Genomic DNA, 18266 nt, shown 5'->3' with positions numbered 1-18266 from the left:
TTAGGCCACATATAAGGGTCAGAACCAAGCCCAGCCCTGTCACCCAGCAGGATGCAGCAACCTGCGGCAGGCAGAACCACGGAGGGAGGGAGATGGATGAAGGCAGAAACTGGTGTCTGAATGGTGCTACAAGACTTCTGGAAGGACTGGCCCTATAGTAGTGGGGAGGGGGCATTTGGACTCTGTTTCAGGAACCAATAAAATCTTGTTGCAGCACTGTTCACAACATCCCTATGTTTAGAATAAGAGAGGGGGGGGATTCCATCATTCTGCATGGTCAGAAACCCAGTTGCAAACTCACCCAACACCATCCAGATAGCAAATCGTATCCACGTGCCACCATCCAGCTGCATCATGAGATAAACATTCACAAAGATGCTCAAGACTGGAAGGATGGGAAGAAAGGGGACCTGGAAAAAGAACAGAAACCAGGTTGTTGTGCCTCTGGGTGGAATTTCGGGACAAGCCAGTTCCCCAACACCGTGCTATCGATGTGTGGTCACACAATCCATTTGTGACGACTGAGCCTCCTTAATCACACTGCCAATGGAGGGGCATAGGAAAATATAATTTGCTTTCAGCTGGTACCTAAAATCGGCCCTGGAAAAAATTCCTTAGCAATTTGCAAGAGCAATAACGTCATCCAGGAAGTTCCTCTGGAAATGGAATTCATCTCCGCTGCTAGCTTAATTTTCTCACTGTCGGTGGCCTTCCAGATGCTGTTGGAGCATTTGGCTTTACCATTTTATTTCACGTCACCTTTGCTTTAAAAAATAAAAATGGAAAAGCCATGTATAAATTTTAAAACTAGTACTTAGTCGGGGGATGGGGTATTTGGGATACTCTCTCTTTTTTAGATTATAAAAGAAGAAGCAAAGGGTACTAAAAATCCCCACCACCCCCTTTTCAGGGTTAAAAGTCTGTAGAAGGTAAGAAGGCCGAAATACAAGTTTGGTGTGGCTTTTCCCCCCTTTTTTGCGGCTCAGTGAGAAGCGAGAACAAGAACTCCTTTCCAGGGGTTGCATCTCAAAGTGTGGAGCTGGTGCTTTTGGAGATTATGCTGAGATTGCCAAAAAAAGAGAGAGAGATGCAGCCTTGCATACCCTCTGCCTGGCGGCTATTAAACATAACTAGACAGATTGCTAGATGAGAAGCAAAAGAAAGGAATATCAGGAGTGGTGAAGGTCAAGCTGGAGGTGCACACAGCCAATCTGCGTGGGAAAGTTTGCTCTGCGCCTCCTCTCCCCCTGCCCATGCCTTGCTAATTCCTGCCCCTCTAGAAAAAGCAGGTTAACCTCCATTAATCTCTCTTTCCATGCATGGAGCCAACAAAGGCTCCGACTGCTTCCCCCTTGCATTCCTTGCAGACCACTTGCCTTAAACGAGAGCTTGGTTTTACTTTCAGGTTGTCTCCAGATAACCACGGTGAAGAAGAAGCAGAGGAGGAAAACGGCCACAAGCAGAGCAATAGCCCACGGGGTCCCGTTCTTCAGAGCATCTTTGCCAAGGACAGTCCAGCTACAGAAGGTGACGATTAGAACACCTGGCAACAAGACACATGGAACAAATGTTTTCCGCGCTGATTTGGTGGCGGGAGGGAAAGACTGAATACAAAAGCAAAGGTAACTTTAAAATCAAGCCAAGAACTGTAAAATTCGTAGCAAATGCAGCGGTGCGCTGCAAGGTTCTGTAGTTTTGATCCTAAATCTGTGCATGCACAAAAATTATGGGGCAAGTCTGCTCCTGTTCCTTTATGTTTCATCAATAGATGCTGCAAGTTATTAGGCGGGTCAAATGCATTTCCGACTCAACTCTCCACCAGTACAATCTTATGTCCCAATCCAACAAAAGGAACACGGAGCTGATTCGTTCCAAGTCAGATCAATAGTCCACCTAGCTCAGGGTTCTCTGCCCAGACTGGCAGCAGCTCTCCAGGCAGCTCTATGTGGAAATTCAGGGGATTGAACCCGGGACTTTCTGCACGTAAATCAGATGCTCTATTACGGCACTATATAGCCTACAGGCTTCTATACGTGCAGCCAACACGGATGCCAGTTCACTTCTGGCTGCTCATTCAGAACCATATTCTGATGCTCTTCCAAGCCCTGGGGATTAATCTTCTGATACAGACTGGGGTGCACAAAATTAGATGGCTGTGACTAGAGTTCACAGGCCATAAGTGTGCACAGACTCTCTTAACCATCCCCAAAGCTGGTGTCACTGTTGGACCAGAATACTTCACCAGCCTCAACTCCCATCAGCCAGCAAGGTCAGTGGTCAGTTGTTATACAATTAGATTTGGAGGGTACCAGAAAATTCTAACAGAGAATTAGGACCTGGCAAAGGATCTAAAAAGTGGTGGCTCCCGATATTTAAACAAATACATACATACGCTAGGTTTTATGGGAGTTTTGCAAGTCAACCTTATGAAACGAAGCTGCAGCTGCATGCTTTATACAGAACTAACCACGCTATCAATGTCACATGTCCGGAGAAAGGCCAGAGCAGAAATTAATAATTGCACACATGCAGCCAACTCTTACCTATGATGCAGGAGGAGACATTGACTACGGACCCAGAGAGTTTGGAAGGATCAGTATTTTGGGGGCGGAAAACAGCTTTTAAGGAGAACTTCTCCCCCTTTTCAGGCAGAAAGGCGGTCTGAGATTCGCTGGTGCTCACAGACTCGTTGTTGTCTGCCTCATCATTTGTACTAGCCATCTGGTATGCCAAGTTCGGCTGCTCCGGTTGGTACCTAAGAGAAAAAAGGAATTGGGCCACATTAAGCACCATCCTATCACCTGTAACTATAAGGGAGTTTCACCCAATATGTTTTCTTCCCAAACTGATTCCCGGGCACTGGAAACAATGACTCTGAAGGAGAGGGTTGCTAAATACCACTTAAATCTTCTAAGCCAGTGGCTGTCTAGAATATTGATCAGTATCCCCAGCAGGGAAGAACACACAGCCCACTGTTCGCACCTACAAGCTGCAGGATTGGGCCAAGGGTGAATGCGGCACTCGGGGTGGGGGGCGGACTAAAAAAGGTGATACATCCCTGGCCTAGTCTAATGAAGAGTTCAGGAGAGCTCTGAAGCTTTTGGTTGGCCTAAAAACACACACACACACCATTGTCCCAATTTTGGAATTTTTAAATAAATAACACCTGGAACACTCGAGAACCATCTTCTCCACACCGTAACACAGAAACGTTGTGCCGTACCTTAGTACCAACACGCAGGCAGCCACCAAGGAGTAAGCAAGAAGCGTCCCAATAGACATAAGGTCTACAAGATCCTTTAGGTCCAAGAGAAAGGCCATGACAGCTGGTGGGAGACAAAGAAGACACAGATAATGCAGTGGGGTAAATCCATTTCATATATAAGACTAGTTAGCTATGACAGTTCACTCCTTATTCATACTTTCATTCCAAGCAACCCAAGAGAAATACAGGAGTCCCGTGTCTTGCACTGCATTTAAAGAAGCGTTACATAGAGGCCCAAGAGAAGGCAGTGGAGATGACCACAACAGTTCTTCTCCCTGCCCTAAAACCCTGCTCCTAAAGCAGGGGGCATTTTGTATCTGTGGAAGCACCCCGTGACTTTTAGAAGCCTGATTTTCCACACAAATAAATATGAATACCAAGGCCAGCATTTAAAAAAAAGAGCATTTAAACCCTGGAAGAGATTTGCTCGTCCTGTTTTCACAAACAGCAGCAGTCTGTTGAAGGCTGCTTCTTAAACAGAGGCTCTGCTTGGCAGAGGAAACAGCCAAAAAAAAAAACAGTAAGAGAAGCTGTGAGTACATGTGGGTATGTTTTAATCCTGGTCCAATTCTTTGTATGATGCAACAGACAAAGGAACTGCCTGAAGCAATTCCAAGATGAGATGCAATCGCAACACTCTAAACTCTAGAAAGTACGAGGCATTCTCCTTGCATAACACTTAAGTGCTTTATTTGAGGAACTAATGGGAATGTGCTGAGGACTGGGGTGTTAGCTCGATTTGCTCATTTTAAAACAGGATTAGCTACTCAGTCCTTTCTTCGGGGATCTTGGGCGTCTCACCTGCAATAGCTCCCGACGTTATTGTAGCCATCATTGGAGTCTTTGTCCTCTCATTGACACGAGCCAAGAACTTGAACAGTAGTCCATCTTCTGCCATAGCGTAAATAACTCTTGGCATTGGAAACATGGACCCAAGGAGACTAGAAAGAGACAAGGGCGTAACCTAAGCTCATCTTGCATTCACGAGGCAAACTGTCACTGTAAAAACAATCCAGCAATAGAGTCCTCATCTCTACTTGAAGGGAAATTACTTTCTTTAGGAAACCAACACCAGCACCTAAATAAGGGATGTGTAATTTATCAGGCAATGGAAGACAAAGGAAAAGTTCTGCCATCTTGCAGTTGCGAGGTCTAGATGTTTCTCCTTCCTTCCCATTCCCAAGGGCCACAGGATGCACAAAACAGCTTTAGAAACACCACGTATCCCAACTTATTCTAAACCCACTTAGCCAGCCATATAAGCTGAGCCTTTAAGCTCCTACACAGAAATGGTTCATTTTTGACTCCATAGCAAGGCTGGTGTTAGGTCACTGCCCTTCGATCGAGTCACACCAGTGACCCTCTAGCTCAGAATTGCCTATGCCAATGTTCCTCAGCCTTGGGTCACCATATATTTAATCTTAGCCAATGGCCAGGGATGATGAGAACTGTAGCTCAGCAACATCTGGGGAGTCAAGGTGGAAGAACATTCATCCATGCTGGCGACCAGAAGATCTCAAAAGTTTTCAGGCGGGGTTCTTCCCCAGCACTGCTGGGAGATAACAGGGAGAGAGTATCTTACAGGCAAAGGAAGCACTCCTGTATCACTGAGCTACAACCCTCCACCTATCATGGAAGGGATTTTTTAAAAGCCCCCCTCTCTCTCTGTCTCTCCCGCTCCCCACAATCTGCATCTATGATATTGTGAAATGAAGCCAAGGCGAACACAATCAATCCCAAAGGCTATTTGTATTCTGGCCATTTACGTCTTAGAACAGGGCAGGTGAGCACAAACCCCACTGAGCAAGTAGCAAAGGAAGCCCCCAGCATCTTACCTTGTGGATAAGGCACAGAGTGAACCAACAGCCACTGCATAGTTTGCACCATCCCATCCCACATACTTAAAAGCAACAGGCAGGGGGCTGTTTTTATCTAACATGTAGTAAGGCATCATGAGGGTAAGAGCAGCCGACACACCGAAGTATGCAACAAAGCAAATCAGAAGCGATGCAACGATTCCTATTGGAATTGCTTTCTGGGGATTTTTCACTTCCTCACCTACGGAAAAAAACAAACAGCCACAAAGACTGAAAATGTTATTACAGAAACAATGAATGGGATCAATCCTTTCTTTTAGCTGTTATCTCCCCGCTTGCAACCCGATGAAATAATGGGGTGGGAGGAGCGGAACCTATATTCTCCCTCAATTCAAGGGTTGCCAAGAAGCTTCAATTGCAGGGAGTTTTTGAAGTGGCTGTTTACTTGCTAAGATGCCATTTTCTCTCTTGTGCTTTAAAAGATTATATTGTAGAGTCAAATTTTTAGCTTTATTATAGTTGTGTATATATACACCCAGGTGGCACTGTGGGTTAAACCACTGAGCCTAGGGCTTGCTGATCAGAAGGTCAGCAGTTCGAATCCCTGTGACGGGGTGAGCTCCCGTTGCTTGGTCCCAGCTCCTGCCAACCTAGCAGTTCGAAAGCACGTCAAAGTGCAAGTAGATAAATAGGAACCGCTACAGCGGGAAGGTAAACGGCGTTTCCGTGTGCTGCTCTGGTTTGCCAGAAGCGGCTTTGTCATGCTGGCCACATGACCTGGAAGCTATACGCCGGCTCCCTCGGCCAATAATGCGAGATGAGCGCGCAACCCCAGAGTCGGTAACGACTGGACCTAATGGTCAGGGGTCCCTTTACCTTTATATATACACCATTGTATTGCCTTACCTATCAAGGTGTCCCAAACTGTTTTACAACAAAATACACAATCTATGAGAAATTCAATATGAAAAAAATATTTTTCCAAGATATTTTCTCCACCCTACAACTTTTGTTGATATTTATCAACTATGTGAGCTAAACGTATTTGTTTTGTTTCGTTTTAAATGGAACCTAAGGTCTTCTAAGGCCCAGATTGGCAAATTTAGCCTTGTGGGATCTACTTTGGGTGCTGCTGTTTTTTACCATAAGCAGCTGGTACCGGGTGCAAAACAAGGCTGGTGGTGTTGGGGGGCAGAGGGAGAAGAGGGACAGTTGCAGAATGGTGTCTCTATGGATTAAGGCAATTAACTAAGGCAATACAAATCTACTGAGGTGCAGTAGATCAGCATGAAGACAGGCCAATGGCAACCAATTTATGCTCCTATTTTGCAAGTAGGATTCATGGAGGCTGAGAGAGAAATTATTAATACAGGGCCAGATTCTGAAGACCAGCTTTCCACACCACCCCCATCACTTTTCACTTGCTATTGTGAAACAACAGAGAGCTGGAAACCCTTGGCAATCTTCAGTAAATTGCCAAGAGATATTATTGGTAAATCCAAATTTACCTTCTGCCCACCCACCCCTGTTCTAAGGGAACACAATCATTTAAAAAAGCATTCAGTGAACTCATTCACCTGCAGGTCATATGGTGGTAAACAGCAACAATCTACTGTGCATTTTATTTAAAAAAATAAGGTTTAATAAAGCTGTTTTCATAATATAATAAGATAAAGGAAACTAATCTAAACAAAAATAAAACCAGAGAAAGAAAGTGAGAATAAAATGCAGAGTCCTCTCTCAAAGGAAGCTCTTAACCCTTGTCTCAGACTGTGCAAAATTCAACTGATTAGTTGGCATGGTCTACTATGAATGCAGTGCTATGCATTCTTCCCCTGGGAAGTGTCCTACTGAATTCTATGGGGATTACTCCTGAGTAGACATGTAGTGCAGGGCGGCACTGCACAGCGATAATCAAGGGAGGCTGAAACAAATGATAATGACTGCAATTTGGAACTCCTTGAGGTGCCAGCTATTGGGCATGTCACACAGATGTACTGAATCCTTTCTCCAAACTAATTTGATGAGAAAGAAAGTTAATGAACTCTTCTTCGGATATGCATGTAACCTATTAAGCAATTAAATAGAAACCTTATTTCCTTCAGTACCTAAAATGGTGTAATCGTACTGATATTTTGCAATATGTGCATTTAATTCAGTTGATGGAATTGCCTTTTTAAAAAATGACAACCATATTGCATGATATCTAAAAATAAAAGCAAGTGGGTTTTGCAGAAGAGGGGTTATGATCAGATTAAGAGATTAATGCTTCATAGGCACCTAGAATACGACTCAAAAAAGCATAATTGGCTATAATTCTGCAACTGGAGATAAACTCATCAGAGGTCAAGTTATCATGCACAACTTAGTAAGTCCTGATCATCCCCATTACAAAGGACCAGACACAGGACATGCAGGAAGTTCATGTCACAAGGAGGCGTTCATGCAAACATGAGATCACATACAGCATGAAGGTCACACTTTACCATTTGATTCTGCTGAACCCAAAGACTAACCCTTAACATCTGATGTGGATCTACAGGACTTTGCTAGTTTTAAGTCCACCTAACATTATAGACTTGTAAGGCTAAATCTCCTCCCAGAAAAGGAGACTGCATTGAGCGCCTATTGAATCTTGCAGTGAGTGAGTAGTTCACTTTTACTGCATTCTTATGATAAAGAAAGAACACAGTGGAAACACTAAACTGGTGTATGCTGTCGAAATCACCTGACATTTCACTCTTCTTTTGTTCCTGCCTTGCTGCTGAGAAACAAGCCATAGCCTGGCTTGTCATGTTGTCCATACCTGGACTTGTGGCTTGCTCCTCTCCCATAAAACCACAAATGGTATCCAAGAGCTCTACTCATTCACATTAAGCCACAATTTATTTCAACTGTAGTTTAATGTGATGTGTGAACCAAGTCACAGTGGCCTAAACTGCACAAGGAAGTTGGCAGAACTGAAAAAAGTCAACCTTGACTAGAAGGAAGGAAGGAAGGAAGGAAGGAAGGAAGGAAGGAAGGAAGGAAGGAAGGAAGGAAGGAAGGAAGGGGAAGGGTGACAGGAAGACAGACTAGAGCCTTGGGGTGTAAGAAAAGGTCAAACTGAAAATATTTTAGGCTTTTTTTGTCATTTAGCCCTTAACTTATCAACTCTCCGTGGCAGCTGCATGATATAAATCAGTGAACTTTACCCAGTAGTTTGATGCAGAAGACCCACTGAAATCAATGGACCAATATTAGACATATCCACCCGTTTAAATAGTCTACTCTGAAACTGGTTACAGCTCAGTACAATTAAATTAACTGAAATTGTACTCAGATAGCCATGAAAACCAGGCAGGTTGCTAGCTTTATGGAAAGAGATAACACGTGTGTACCAAAAAGTATATTTTCTTGAACAAAAGAATATATACCCCAGGCAAACTTTGGTGTATCCTGGCCATATCTATGCCTTGCAGAAGAGGCTTCAGCACTGTAGGTGCTCTGAAGAAAGGGGACACATCTTCTGACTGGCAAGGCAATGGTGATGTTCACAGGTAATGATTTCTGGCGCATTGTGGTTTGCCATGGAAGAGCACTATGCTGCCATCTGCTCCCAAACAATAATCCCCGTTTTGGATGCAGCAGGAAGTCAGAACTTCCTGATATATTTATCCCGCTTGCACCAGGGAAGGCGGGATCAGGCAGAGAGAACTAGCACCGTGCTTGTTCCACAGTAAACCATGGTAAGCAAGAAACCATTGCTTATTGTTGTGTGCAAGCATGGCTGGAGTGTTTAAAACCACGACCACAGAAAGGCAGCCGATTTGGAGAACATAATCAAAAAACTGTTTGCTTTGTTTCACATATTTAATGTAAACAATTTCTTTTTTTTAAAAAAAATCCCTTTCCCCAAACACTGAGTGGGTGAACAAGAAGTGACTGTTCTTTGTTAAGTTATCACCTTGTATAAAGTACATTTAGTAAACAAAAGCAATTAGATAAAAGACAATCTATCAACCAGAAGTTCTTCAGCTATTACTTTCATTCCTCTTTGCAGGACTGCTGCGGCTTATGACACATGACATTGCTAATGAGGGAATGTCTTCCTTTGCCCCCGTTCCCCAATCTTTGTGCTCTCATGATCAGCAACATACAAAGGCGGCCAAACTGTGGGCAGAATTCCTAATGAAGAACAGTGTTTATTCACTGTGAGTCCTGGGTCCTTACCTGTGGTGGCAATGCAGTCAAATCCCACAAATGCATAAAAGCATGTTGCTGCCCCCGAAAGAACTCCAGAGAATCCATAGGGCATAAACCCACCAACGCCATGTTCTGGAATGGTTTCACTAAAAACAGGCAACAAGAGATGTAGGTTATTCCTCTCAAGACTAGCAGATTCAAAGGACAGTTTGCAACACATTGTTGATTTCAAGAGGAAGAATTGCCCCCACAAGACATGCAGTTGACACATCAGTGGTCCATGTGAGGACTACTGCCCTCATGTCCTGATCTGGGCTTCCCACAGGTGTCTGACTGGCCACTATAGGAAACAGGATAGTAGATCGGACATACTTTTGGGTCCAATCCAGCACAGCTTAACTGCCATGGCATCCCTCAATGAATCTTGAGAACTGTAGATTGGTAGAGACACTTAGATCTGTATTCTGCCCTCTCCAACCCCTGTCCAAAGCACAGTTCCCAGAATTCCCTGGGGCAAGGCACTGACTATTAACGTTTAAGCCATTTACCGAACTTTGGGGGTTCTGTACCCTGCTAAAAGCACAAAACCTGGAGATTTGAGATCACCACAAACCACAGCACATGAAGGCTATAATACTCCCAGTGGACACAGGAAATTATATTAAAATCAGTGGGACTTACTTCCAAGCAGGCACAGATAGGGTTGAGTAACGCATTTTGTTATTATTTGGAGATATTATTATTATTATTATTATTATTATTATTATTATTATCTACAAAACAGTTAGGCTTAGTTGCAAAATGCTTTTGAAACAATTCAGAAGTTTTTTTTCCAAAAAGAATTTTTGATTTCCTATTGTTAAATCTGGCAAAACTTTTCAAGTCACAGAGAAAATTTGAAACATCTGACTGCTTCTTCAGAGGTTTTGGCCAAAGGATGCAGAGCTTAAATTCACAAAGAGCAGTGCAAGAAAATCAACAGGATATCTCAGAAGTCCTTCACTTGGACCAGCCTCCCCCCAACCTGGTACCCTCCAGATGTTTTGGACTAGAACAGCCCCAGCCAGCACAGCTGGGGTTGATGGGAGTTGTAGTGCAGCAGGTTGGGGAAAGCTGGCTTGGACCCTAATTCTGTACTGAATGTGTCCTCAATAATTTTAGCCTGCCAAGGCCTTCACTAGGAGGCCCAAAATAATCATATGCAGTTGCCAGAGCGTTTGTTCCTAGTTCATTTTGTTCCAAGTAGGCTCAATGTTTTACTATGTTCCTTTGTGCGTTCAATAGCAGAGTGCTTTGGCTCTGCGCTGCATAGAACAATCTATACACAAACTGTTCGTGTTGAACAATTCTGCCCTGCAAAAAAGGAATTGCGGCTCTTTAAAGACTAGCAAGTTAGTTGAAAGTGTCAATTCCAATTAAGCAATGGCCACTTGACTGTATTCCACCCTCAGTCACTTGACAGGGACAGAGAAACTTTCCCCCATAATTCCCCCAGCAATGACTTGTCATAGCCACATGCTGGCCGTGGGCAGGGAACAAAGTCAGTGGCCAGTGGAGCAACGCCTTCTCTCTCTCTGCCATCCCATTCCGGTTCAACCATGGTTCTGAACCAATCACTTACAGAGGCCAACCATTGCGTGAAACCCACACGGAGAAACGTTCTATCTCCTGGATGGACCCATTTCTTTTCAAAAGCTCCATGCCTCATCCAATTTAAAAGGCTATATTCTGTTTCCAAACGTCACAGACATGCTTAATTAACTCAAGCATAGCCAAGAGGCATTGTTACGTAAATATAGCAACAACTCCTAAATCCATTTATGCAAGGCTGGGTGACAAATGCCCAACAGATGTACTTGGAAGGATTCTACTGCACAGCCCAGAATGAAATTGCAAAGCATCTCTATATGGCTGTCACCACTATTCCTAAGCAAACGAAATGTTTCCCTAAAAGACAAAAGTGGAGGAAAGTGCAAGCAGCAAGCGTGAAAGGAAGGCGGCATTACATCACCAACCCCTCAAGATATTTATTTATAGAAGGATTTGTGCACTGCCTCTGGAAATAAATAATAATAATAATAATAATAATAATAATAATAATAATAGAATTTATATACCACCCTATACCTGCAGGTCTCAGGGTGGTTTACAGAATAAAATCAAAATACAAACCCACAAAATCCATAACCAAAATAAAAACAACCACCCAATAACTCCCCCCTTTTTTTAAAGAGCATAGGATGTCAATCAAATCAACCAAAGGCCTGCTTAAAAAGGAACCTTTTTGCCTGGCCCCTAAAGGTATATAATGAAGGCGTCCGTCAAACTTCCCTAGGGAGAGCATTCCACAGATGGGGACCCACTGCAGAAAAGGCCCGTTCTCATGTTGCCACCCTCCGGACCTCTCAAGGAGGATGCACATGAAGAAGGGCCTCAGAAGATGGTCAGAAGATATAAAACAGTAGAACTAAAAACAACCATCGCAGCAACATATCCAAACATTTAAAACATGGGCCAGTTAACACACATGAAGAGCAGTGCTATATAAAAGCAGCATCGTAGATCAGGCCTTACTCCTGGAGGTCAAACTCTGCAGAGAAGCTCTGATCCTCGGAGACAGGGCAGTGGCCGGTGTCCTGAGCCAGGACAGACAAAAGGCACTCTGTGTGCCCTAGCAAGGTTGAAAAGAACCCTCACAGTGTTTCATAGGATATGGTAAAGGGAGGAGTCCTCTGCCACTGGAAATATCGAGGCAGACTCATAGATTGAATTTCTGAAGGATTCTAGCTTCCTTCCCACAGCACAGAAGCAACATTCTAGAAGGGAGGTGGTAGCTTTTGAAAACGTTCCCAAGTCTAACTTCACATCTGCTGTTAATGGGATCGTTTTGCAGTCTAAATTTGCAGTCCTGCAACCCTAGTTCCGGCATCTTGCTTAATTTTGAGAGCAAACTGAACGTGCACTGAAAGGGGCCTACAAAACTGGGTCATACTTCTGGCTAATCCACTTACGAGGCTGCCACCACAAAACTCCCTGGATAAATGCTCCAGGGTTCCCAGCTGAGCAGGTATGATATATATGCACCACCTCCCAATGGCCAAGTTGGTGGAGGCTCAGTAACGGTTGATAAACTAAGGTGCCCTGCACACATACCAGCAAACAGAGGTAGTGTCATCTCTCAAGCCTGACACCAGCTCAGAAATCGTTTCAGGAGGGGCACCTCATATGTGAACCAGCACATATTCTACTTCGCTTAAGAGAACCGAATGGATGCATGAGACGGGCCCACACTCAATATATACTTTATGCACGACTACACAAATAAGCCTACAAACACATGTTACTGCAGGTTAAAATAAAATTGAACCTACTTGTGTGAAGGATCCGTGATGTTTTCTGGGATCTGCCAGTGTTTAATCGATCCCTTCACAAACCCTGACACTATCACGAAGCCCAAGACAAGGACGTTGATGCAGGTGAACACTTTGTTAACCATTGCAGATTCTTTCACACCAAAAGTTAGAAGTCCTAGAAAATGTACAGTGGGTAATTAGACAAGCTCTATCAACAGCAAAGGTGTTTTGTCTCTAGAAAGATCAGCGCTTCCATTGGTGCACAATTTGCCATGCTGCTAACACGTTACATTATTTTTAGCACAGTGAGTTGTCCCAAGGCTCGATTCAGACATTACAAGCAAATATACAGTCTTGCGGTCATAAACATGCTGAGCTCACATGCTCCCTCTTACTCCTGTTTGCTTCGGTTCTTCTCATCTCTTCCTCCTCATTTGCAATAACCATCCTTCCCCACAGAAATTACAGAGGAGAGGGGCATACCAATTCCACCCTTGGTTTTTTTGCCCAGGCTTTCCGTGACCTGTACAATCAGAACCTGATCTGTATGTCTGAATCCCCTAATCCCCGTTTCATTGGTTTTAGGCTGCGTTATTGATGCCATTGTTTCTTTAAAAGAACTGTACACCACTTAAATACTGTGAAAATATTAAGCCGTTTATAAATGGTTACAAACAAATCAATAAAATCTCATGAGAGGTTCGAGAAAGAGAAACAATCAACCAGTGGATGGAGCCATAGCAAGTGTCTCCCAGCCGGTGATGCTTTGCCACTTAACAAGGGAGGATGGGGCAAGGCAGTGGCCAGACAGGGGCTGCTTGGGTGCACCAGTGGGAGCATCAAATTGTCTCCTCCAGGGCATCTCTTCAGTCTTGGCCACGTCCCTCCTGGAAAATGGCAGCAATGCTACTGGCCCAGAAGCTACTGCTGTAACTCCTCCACAGAAGTTTCTGCAGCCCTCCAGATTTTTTAGATCAAATCCCATCAGCCCCAGCAAGCATAACTAGTGGTCAGGGATGGTTATAACTGCAGTCAAGCAACACCCGGAGGGCACTAGGTTGGGGGACGCTGCGTATGGCCACAAACTAGAGGGCCTACACAAGAAGCTCCAGGCATAAAAAACAGACTTTGGAGGCTTTTATTTTCCACAATAGCAATCCACTCATAAGTTCGACTGGGCCACTGTTCCACAAATGCCAAAATATACCAGGGAGAAAATTAGTTTGTGCAATTTCATATCCAACACATTTTACATGTGTCTTCAAGGCTGGGTGGCTTCTCCTTTTTAAAAAGAATAAATTCTGCGCTCCCTAAATAAATAAAGTCCATACAGCGTTTTAATGTTTTGACTCTTGTAAGATAAACAGCCGTCCACCAGGATGATGGCAGCCTGTCTTCTTTCCCCACATCTTCCTGGCTGGAGCTCTATAGGAATTGGCAGACTGTTGAAGTTAACAAGTCCAAGTTCTTCTGCAGCGTTTGAAGACTTCCAGCATGCCTCCTCCTCCTCCTCCTCTACGGTAAAGAGCATTGTTGCTGCCTGACATCCATTTCCACTTAAGTCCTTCTTTTATCAAAGCAATTTAAAAGGGAAGGTGGCCGCTGCAGTCCTAACTCTGCCAGCTTTCCAATAGGTCAACCCGACACTCGAGGCAAACAAAGCAGCCTTTGAAAACAAGGCCAAAATATAGTTAGGGTGTTTGCTCTTCCTGGGATTGCCAACAAAGAGAATGCAGAAGGGTAACAAATTCTTAGTCCAGAAAAACTTCCCAAACCAGCTTTCTCTCTCTGTCTTACCTGTTAAGATCAGGATAATGAAAACAGAAAAGACGTCTGGGTATTTTGCTAGATAACCAGGAGCGTTCATGGACATGTACTGTTGGAAGAACATTCCGATATGCTTGCCTATGAGTTCGTCAAACGTTGCGCTCCATGCTCGGGCCACACTTGATGTCCCTGTCAGAGAATAAAAAATGGAAATTGCTTATTCAATACCACACTATACCCATGGAATTCAGGGTAATTTGTATACATAAAAAACCACAATTGGCTATGTGGTGCAATCGTAAATCAAAGAAATTAACAGTGGAAGGTTGGGGGGCAGGGACTTCTAGCGCTGTGGTTTGTATTCTGAAACTACACAGGGACTGTCATCAATCCTCACATGGATTCTTCAAGATGATAATCCAAGGCATTAGGTTCAGGGATTGGGGATCGTTGGCAACCATTGCTATGCCCATTCCTCAAGGCTGCCATGTACACTTGCTTCCATGAATATACAATAAGCAATGGGGGAAGCTCTTTCCATCAAAATTGAATTTGCTTGCTATGCAAATACTCATATATAGTCATTGATTTATTGGCAAATCCTTTCAAAGACTTCTAGCAGACGAGTTCCATATGCTTAGACCCATTGACTTAATTCAATTCTGTATCCTCTGCTCCGGAATCTATTGAACAGAATGTTGTACTCCATTCTGCTACTTGCCTCCAATTCTGTAGCAAACATTATACTACTCCCATCAACATGTTTGCAGCTCCGGGGGGAAGCGAAATAGCTAAGGCACCTTACCACGAGCCCATCTAACCTTGCCCAAGAAATATTCTTCTCAAGAGCAGCATAGTATACAGGGGCCAGGGGCTATTCAGAAAACTCAAGAGGTGTGGTCCATAGAACTGTGGTGAAAAAGGGTAGTAGGGGCAACAGATTCTACACCACGAATTCATCTCTCCAATATGGTCTCCCCATTTCAAAAGTTAACAGGGACGGAGTGTGAGCAGACCACATAGGAACAACAGCCATGCTGCAGAGCCCATGGGGAAAAGTTTGCCTTTCATCGCAACACAACTCCACAGATAGTTTTGCTGTACTGTTTTTAATATTCGGTTGGAAGCCGCCCAGAGTGGCTGAGGAAACCCAGCCAGATGGGTGGGGTATAAATAATCATAGGATCATAGAGTTGGAAGAGACCACAAGGGCCATCCAGTCCAACCCCCTGCCAAGCAGGAAACACCATCAAAGCATTTTTGACATATGGCTGTCAAGCCTCTGCTTAAAGACCTCCAAAGAAGGAGACTCCACCACACTCCTTGGCAGCAAATTCCACTGTCGAACAGCTCTTACTGTCAGAGATTATTATTATTATTATTATTATTATTATTATTATTATTATTATGCATAGGCTGGAGCATTAGAAAGCAGTCTTAGGATCCAGGATTTTAGTGCCTGAGGGAGGAAAGCAAGAAAAGCTGGTTGCACGAGGAAACAAGGCAAGACTGACCACTTCTTCTCAAACCAGTGCTGTCCCACCTTTACTGTGGCCCAAATTACTGACTTCAGGCAACTGCTATAGCCATGCGAGCATCAGTTATTTCCACTGAGCTAATGCGCTCAGGTCCATCTGTGGGCTTCTATTCCCACCATCCCTGACCATTGGCAATGCTTGCTAGGGCTGATGGAAATGGGATTGTACAACAATTCTTTATTTTATTTAATTCCTGCATTGCAGGGGGTTGGACTAGATGACCCTTGGTACACCTTCCAACTCTACAATTCTATGATTTCATTTAAAAAAATTATACTGCTTGACTATAGAAGGGGGAAACCTCAAAGCAGTTTACAATATCTAGGTGGCTCCATTTTGGAGGAAGTGATCTAAGAAGCTGTCAGGTTTCTCGGTTCTATAACCCAGATGACTACATGAACGCTATGGGCTGGGACTAAGATAGATTATGCATAGTGCTAAAAATAACACATTTCACCCTTCAGTATACTGTTTGTGAATATTCCCTGTCCACTCGTGGAATGCACATATCCAGTTCTTAAGCTACTAAACAAAGCTTTGAGGAACTGCCTAAAAGGTCGGTAGCCATGTTGGTCTGGCGTAGTCGAAACAAAATAAAAAAATTCATTCCAGTAGCACCTTAGAGACCAACTAAGTTTGCCATTGGTATGAGCTTTCGTGTGCATGCACACTTCTTCAGATACTAAAAGGAGGAAGTTATGGAGAGGGCCCATTCTCTGATCAACAAGAGTTGTGTTTTGCAACATTTATAAACACCTACAAAAGCAAGGAAATTCCTTTAAATGATGTGCATGAAAACCAAGGAGATGTAAATAAATAGGGAGCTTTTGAAGTTCAAGATACATTCCCCCCACACCCTTCCCTACAACACCACTCCTATTTCTCTCCTTAAACAAAGTCTATCCTTAGAATGAATGCATGCTGTGCTTCAGCAAGTATTTAAAGAAATACAAGCAAAACATTAATATCTATCCTCCCACCTTAACACACACACACACACACACACACACACACACACACACACTGAGCTAAATGCCTTCTCCTTGCAACAAAAACTGCCCACTGGAAGACTGTACTAAATAGCTTGGATATCATCAAAGACGAACATTGTTCAGCTACATTCCAGGAACTGCCAAGCAAAAACCTGCTTTGAGCGGATTTCAAACCACAGTCGCTATAATGATGCAGAAGTCCCTGAAGGTGCTGCTGGGTAAGTGATGCAATGTCAACATGTTAAATTAATCTTGCTGTCTGGGCATAAAAAAAGAAGTTGTTCTAAATGAATATGAGGCAATAAACACCCATTTCCCTAGGGACACTACCACAAGGAAACCCAATTCCTCAATGTTCAACAAAATAAATTGATTAAATCGCATGAACTGTACAAATATTTGGTCTAATAAAAATCAACAGAGCTTCACTGATGTATTGGAGACAATCTACACTTCCAGAATAATTATGGAATACTGCCTTATTGGGACTGTGCCATTTTGGCCTGTAGATTGGGGTGGGGGCGGGGGAATCACATTCTTATTTGCTGCCTCTATTTAAAAAATGGTATCTTCTAAAACACACATACACAAAACCCCTAGTACAGGGGTCAGCAACCTTTTTCAGCCGTGGGCCGGTCCACCGTCCCTCAGACCATGGGGTGGGCCGGACTATATATTTTGAAGGGAAAAAATGAACGAATTCCTATGCCCCACAAATAACCCAGAGATGCATTTTAAATAAAAGCACACATTCTACTCATGTAAAAACACGCTGGTTCCTGGAACGTTCGTGGGCTGGATTGAGAAGACAATTGAGCCACATCCTGCCCACGGGCCTTAGGTTGCCTACCCCTGCCTTAGTACATCAATGGAAAAGGCCTGGCTCCCTCCTGAATGCACCAGTTTCCGATGCACCAGAATTTTTATATAAAAATGTATTTAAGCATGCAATGTCCTCCTACTAACCAGGCCTTAATTTTCACTCACCCTGTTCATTCTAAAGCCCTATTAATTCATAGAATCAGAGTTGGAAGAGACCACAAGGGCCATCCAGTCCAACCCCCTGCCAAGCAGGAAACACCATCAAAGCATTCTTGACATATGCCTGTCAAGCCTCTGCTTAAAGACCTCCAAAGAAGGAGACTCCACCACACTCCTTGGTAGCAAATTCCACTGTCGAACAGCTCTTACTGTCAGGAAGTTCTTCCTAATGTTTAGGTGGAATCTTCTTTCTTGTAGTTTGAATCCACTGCTCCGTGTCCGCTTCTCTGGAGCAGCAGAAAACAACCTTTCTCCCTCCTCTATATGACATCCTTTTATATAATTGAACATGGCTATCATGTCACCCC

At 43.7% G+C, this 18266-nt stretch overlaps 1 protein-coding gene across 2 annotated transcripts in view; it reads right to left on the bottom strand.

The window, feature by feature from the left end:
• The window catches only part of SLC7A1 (solute carrier family 7 member 1), a 46225-nt gene that overhangs the window by 8513 nt on the left and 19446 nt on the right, over nucleotides 1-18266 (bottom strand). For both annotated transcript variants that reach the window (XM_060273813.1, XM_035114950.2), the window contains 9 exons: nucleotides 14418-14576; nucleotides 12639-12795; nucleotides 9295-9413; nucleotides 5101-5323; nucleotides 4067-4206; nucleotides 3224-3326; nucleotides 2544-2755; nucleotides 1377-1543; nucleotides 302-410 (listed from right to left, as the gene is read on the bottom strand). In XM_060273813.1, coding sequence (XP_060129796.1) covers nucleotides 302-410; nucleotides 1377-1543; nucleotides 2544-2755; nucleotides 3224-3326; nucleotides 4067-4206; nucleotides 5101-5323; nucleotides 9295-9413; nucleotides 12639-12795; nucleotides 14418-14576 — 1389 coding nt within the window. The remainder of the gene's footprint in view (nucleotides 1-301; nucleotides 411-1376; nucleotides 1544-2543; nucleotides 2756-3223; nucleotides 3327-4066; nucleotides 4207-5100; nucleotides 5324-9294; nucleotides 9414-12638; nucleotides 12796-14417; nucleotides 14577-18266) is intronic.

The sequence above is a fragment of the Zootoca vivipara genome, chromosome 4 (assembly GCF_963506605.1).
Source record: "Zootoca vivipara chromosome 4, rZooViv1.1, whole genome shotgun sequence".
Classification (NCBI taxonomy): Eukaryota; Metazoa; Chordata; class Lepidosauria; order Squamata; family Lacertidae; genus Zootoca; species Zootoca vivipara.
Note: the sequence above shows the minus strand (reverse complement) of the source record. Positions and strands in the feature narration are given on the sequence as shown.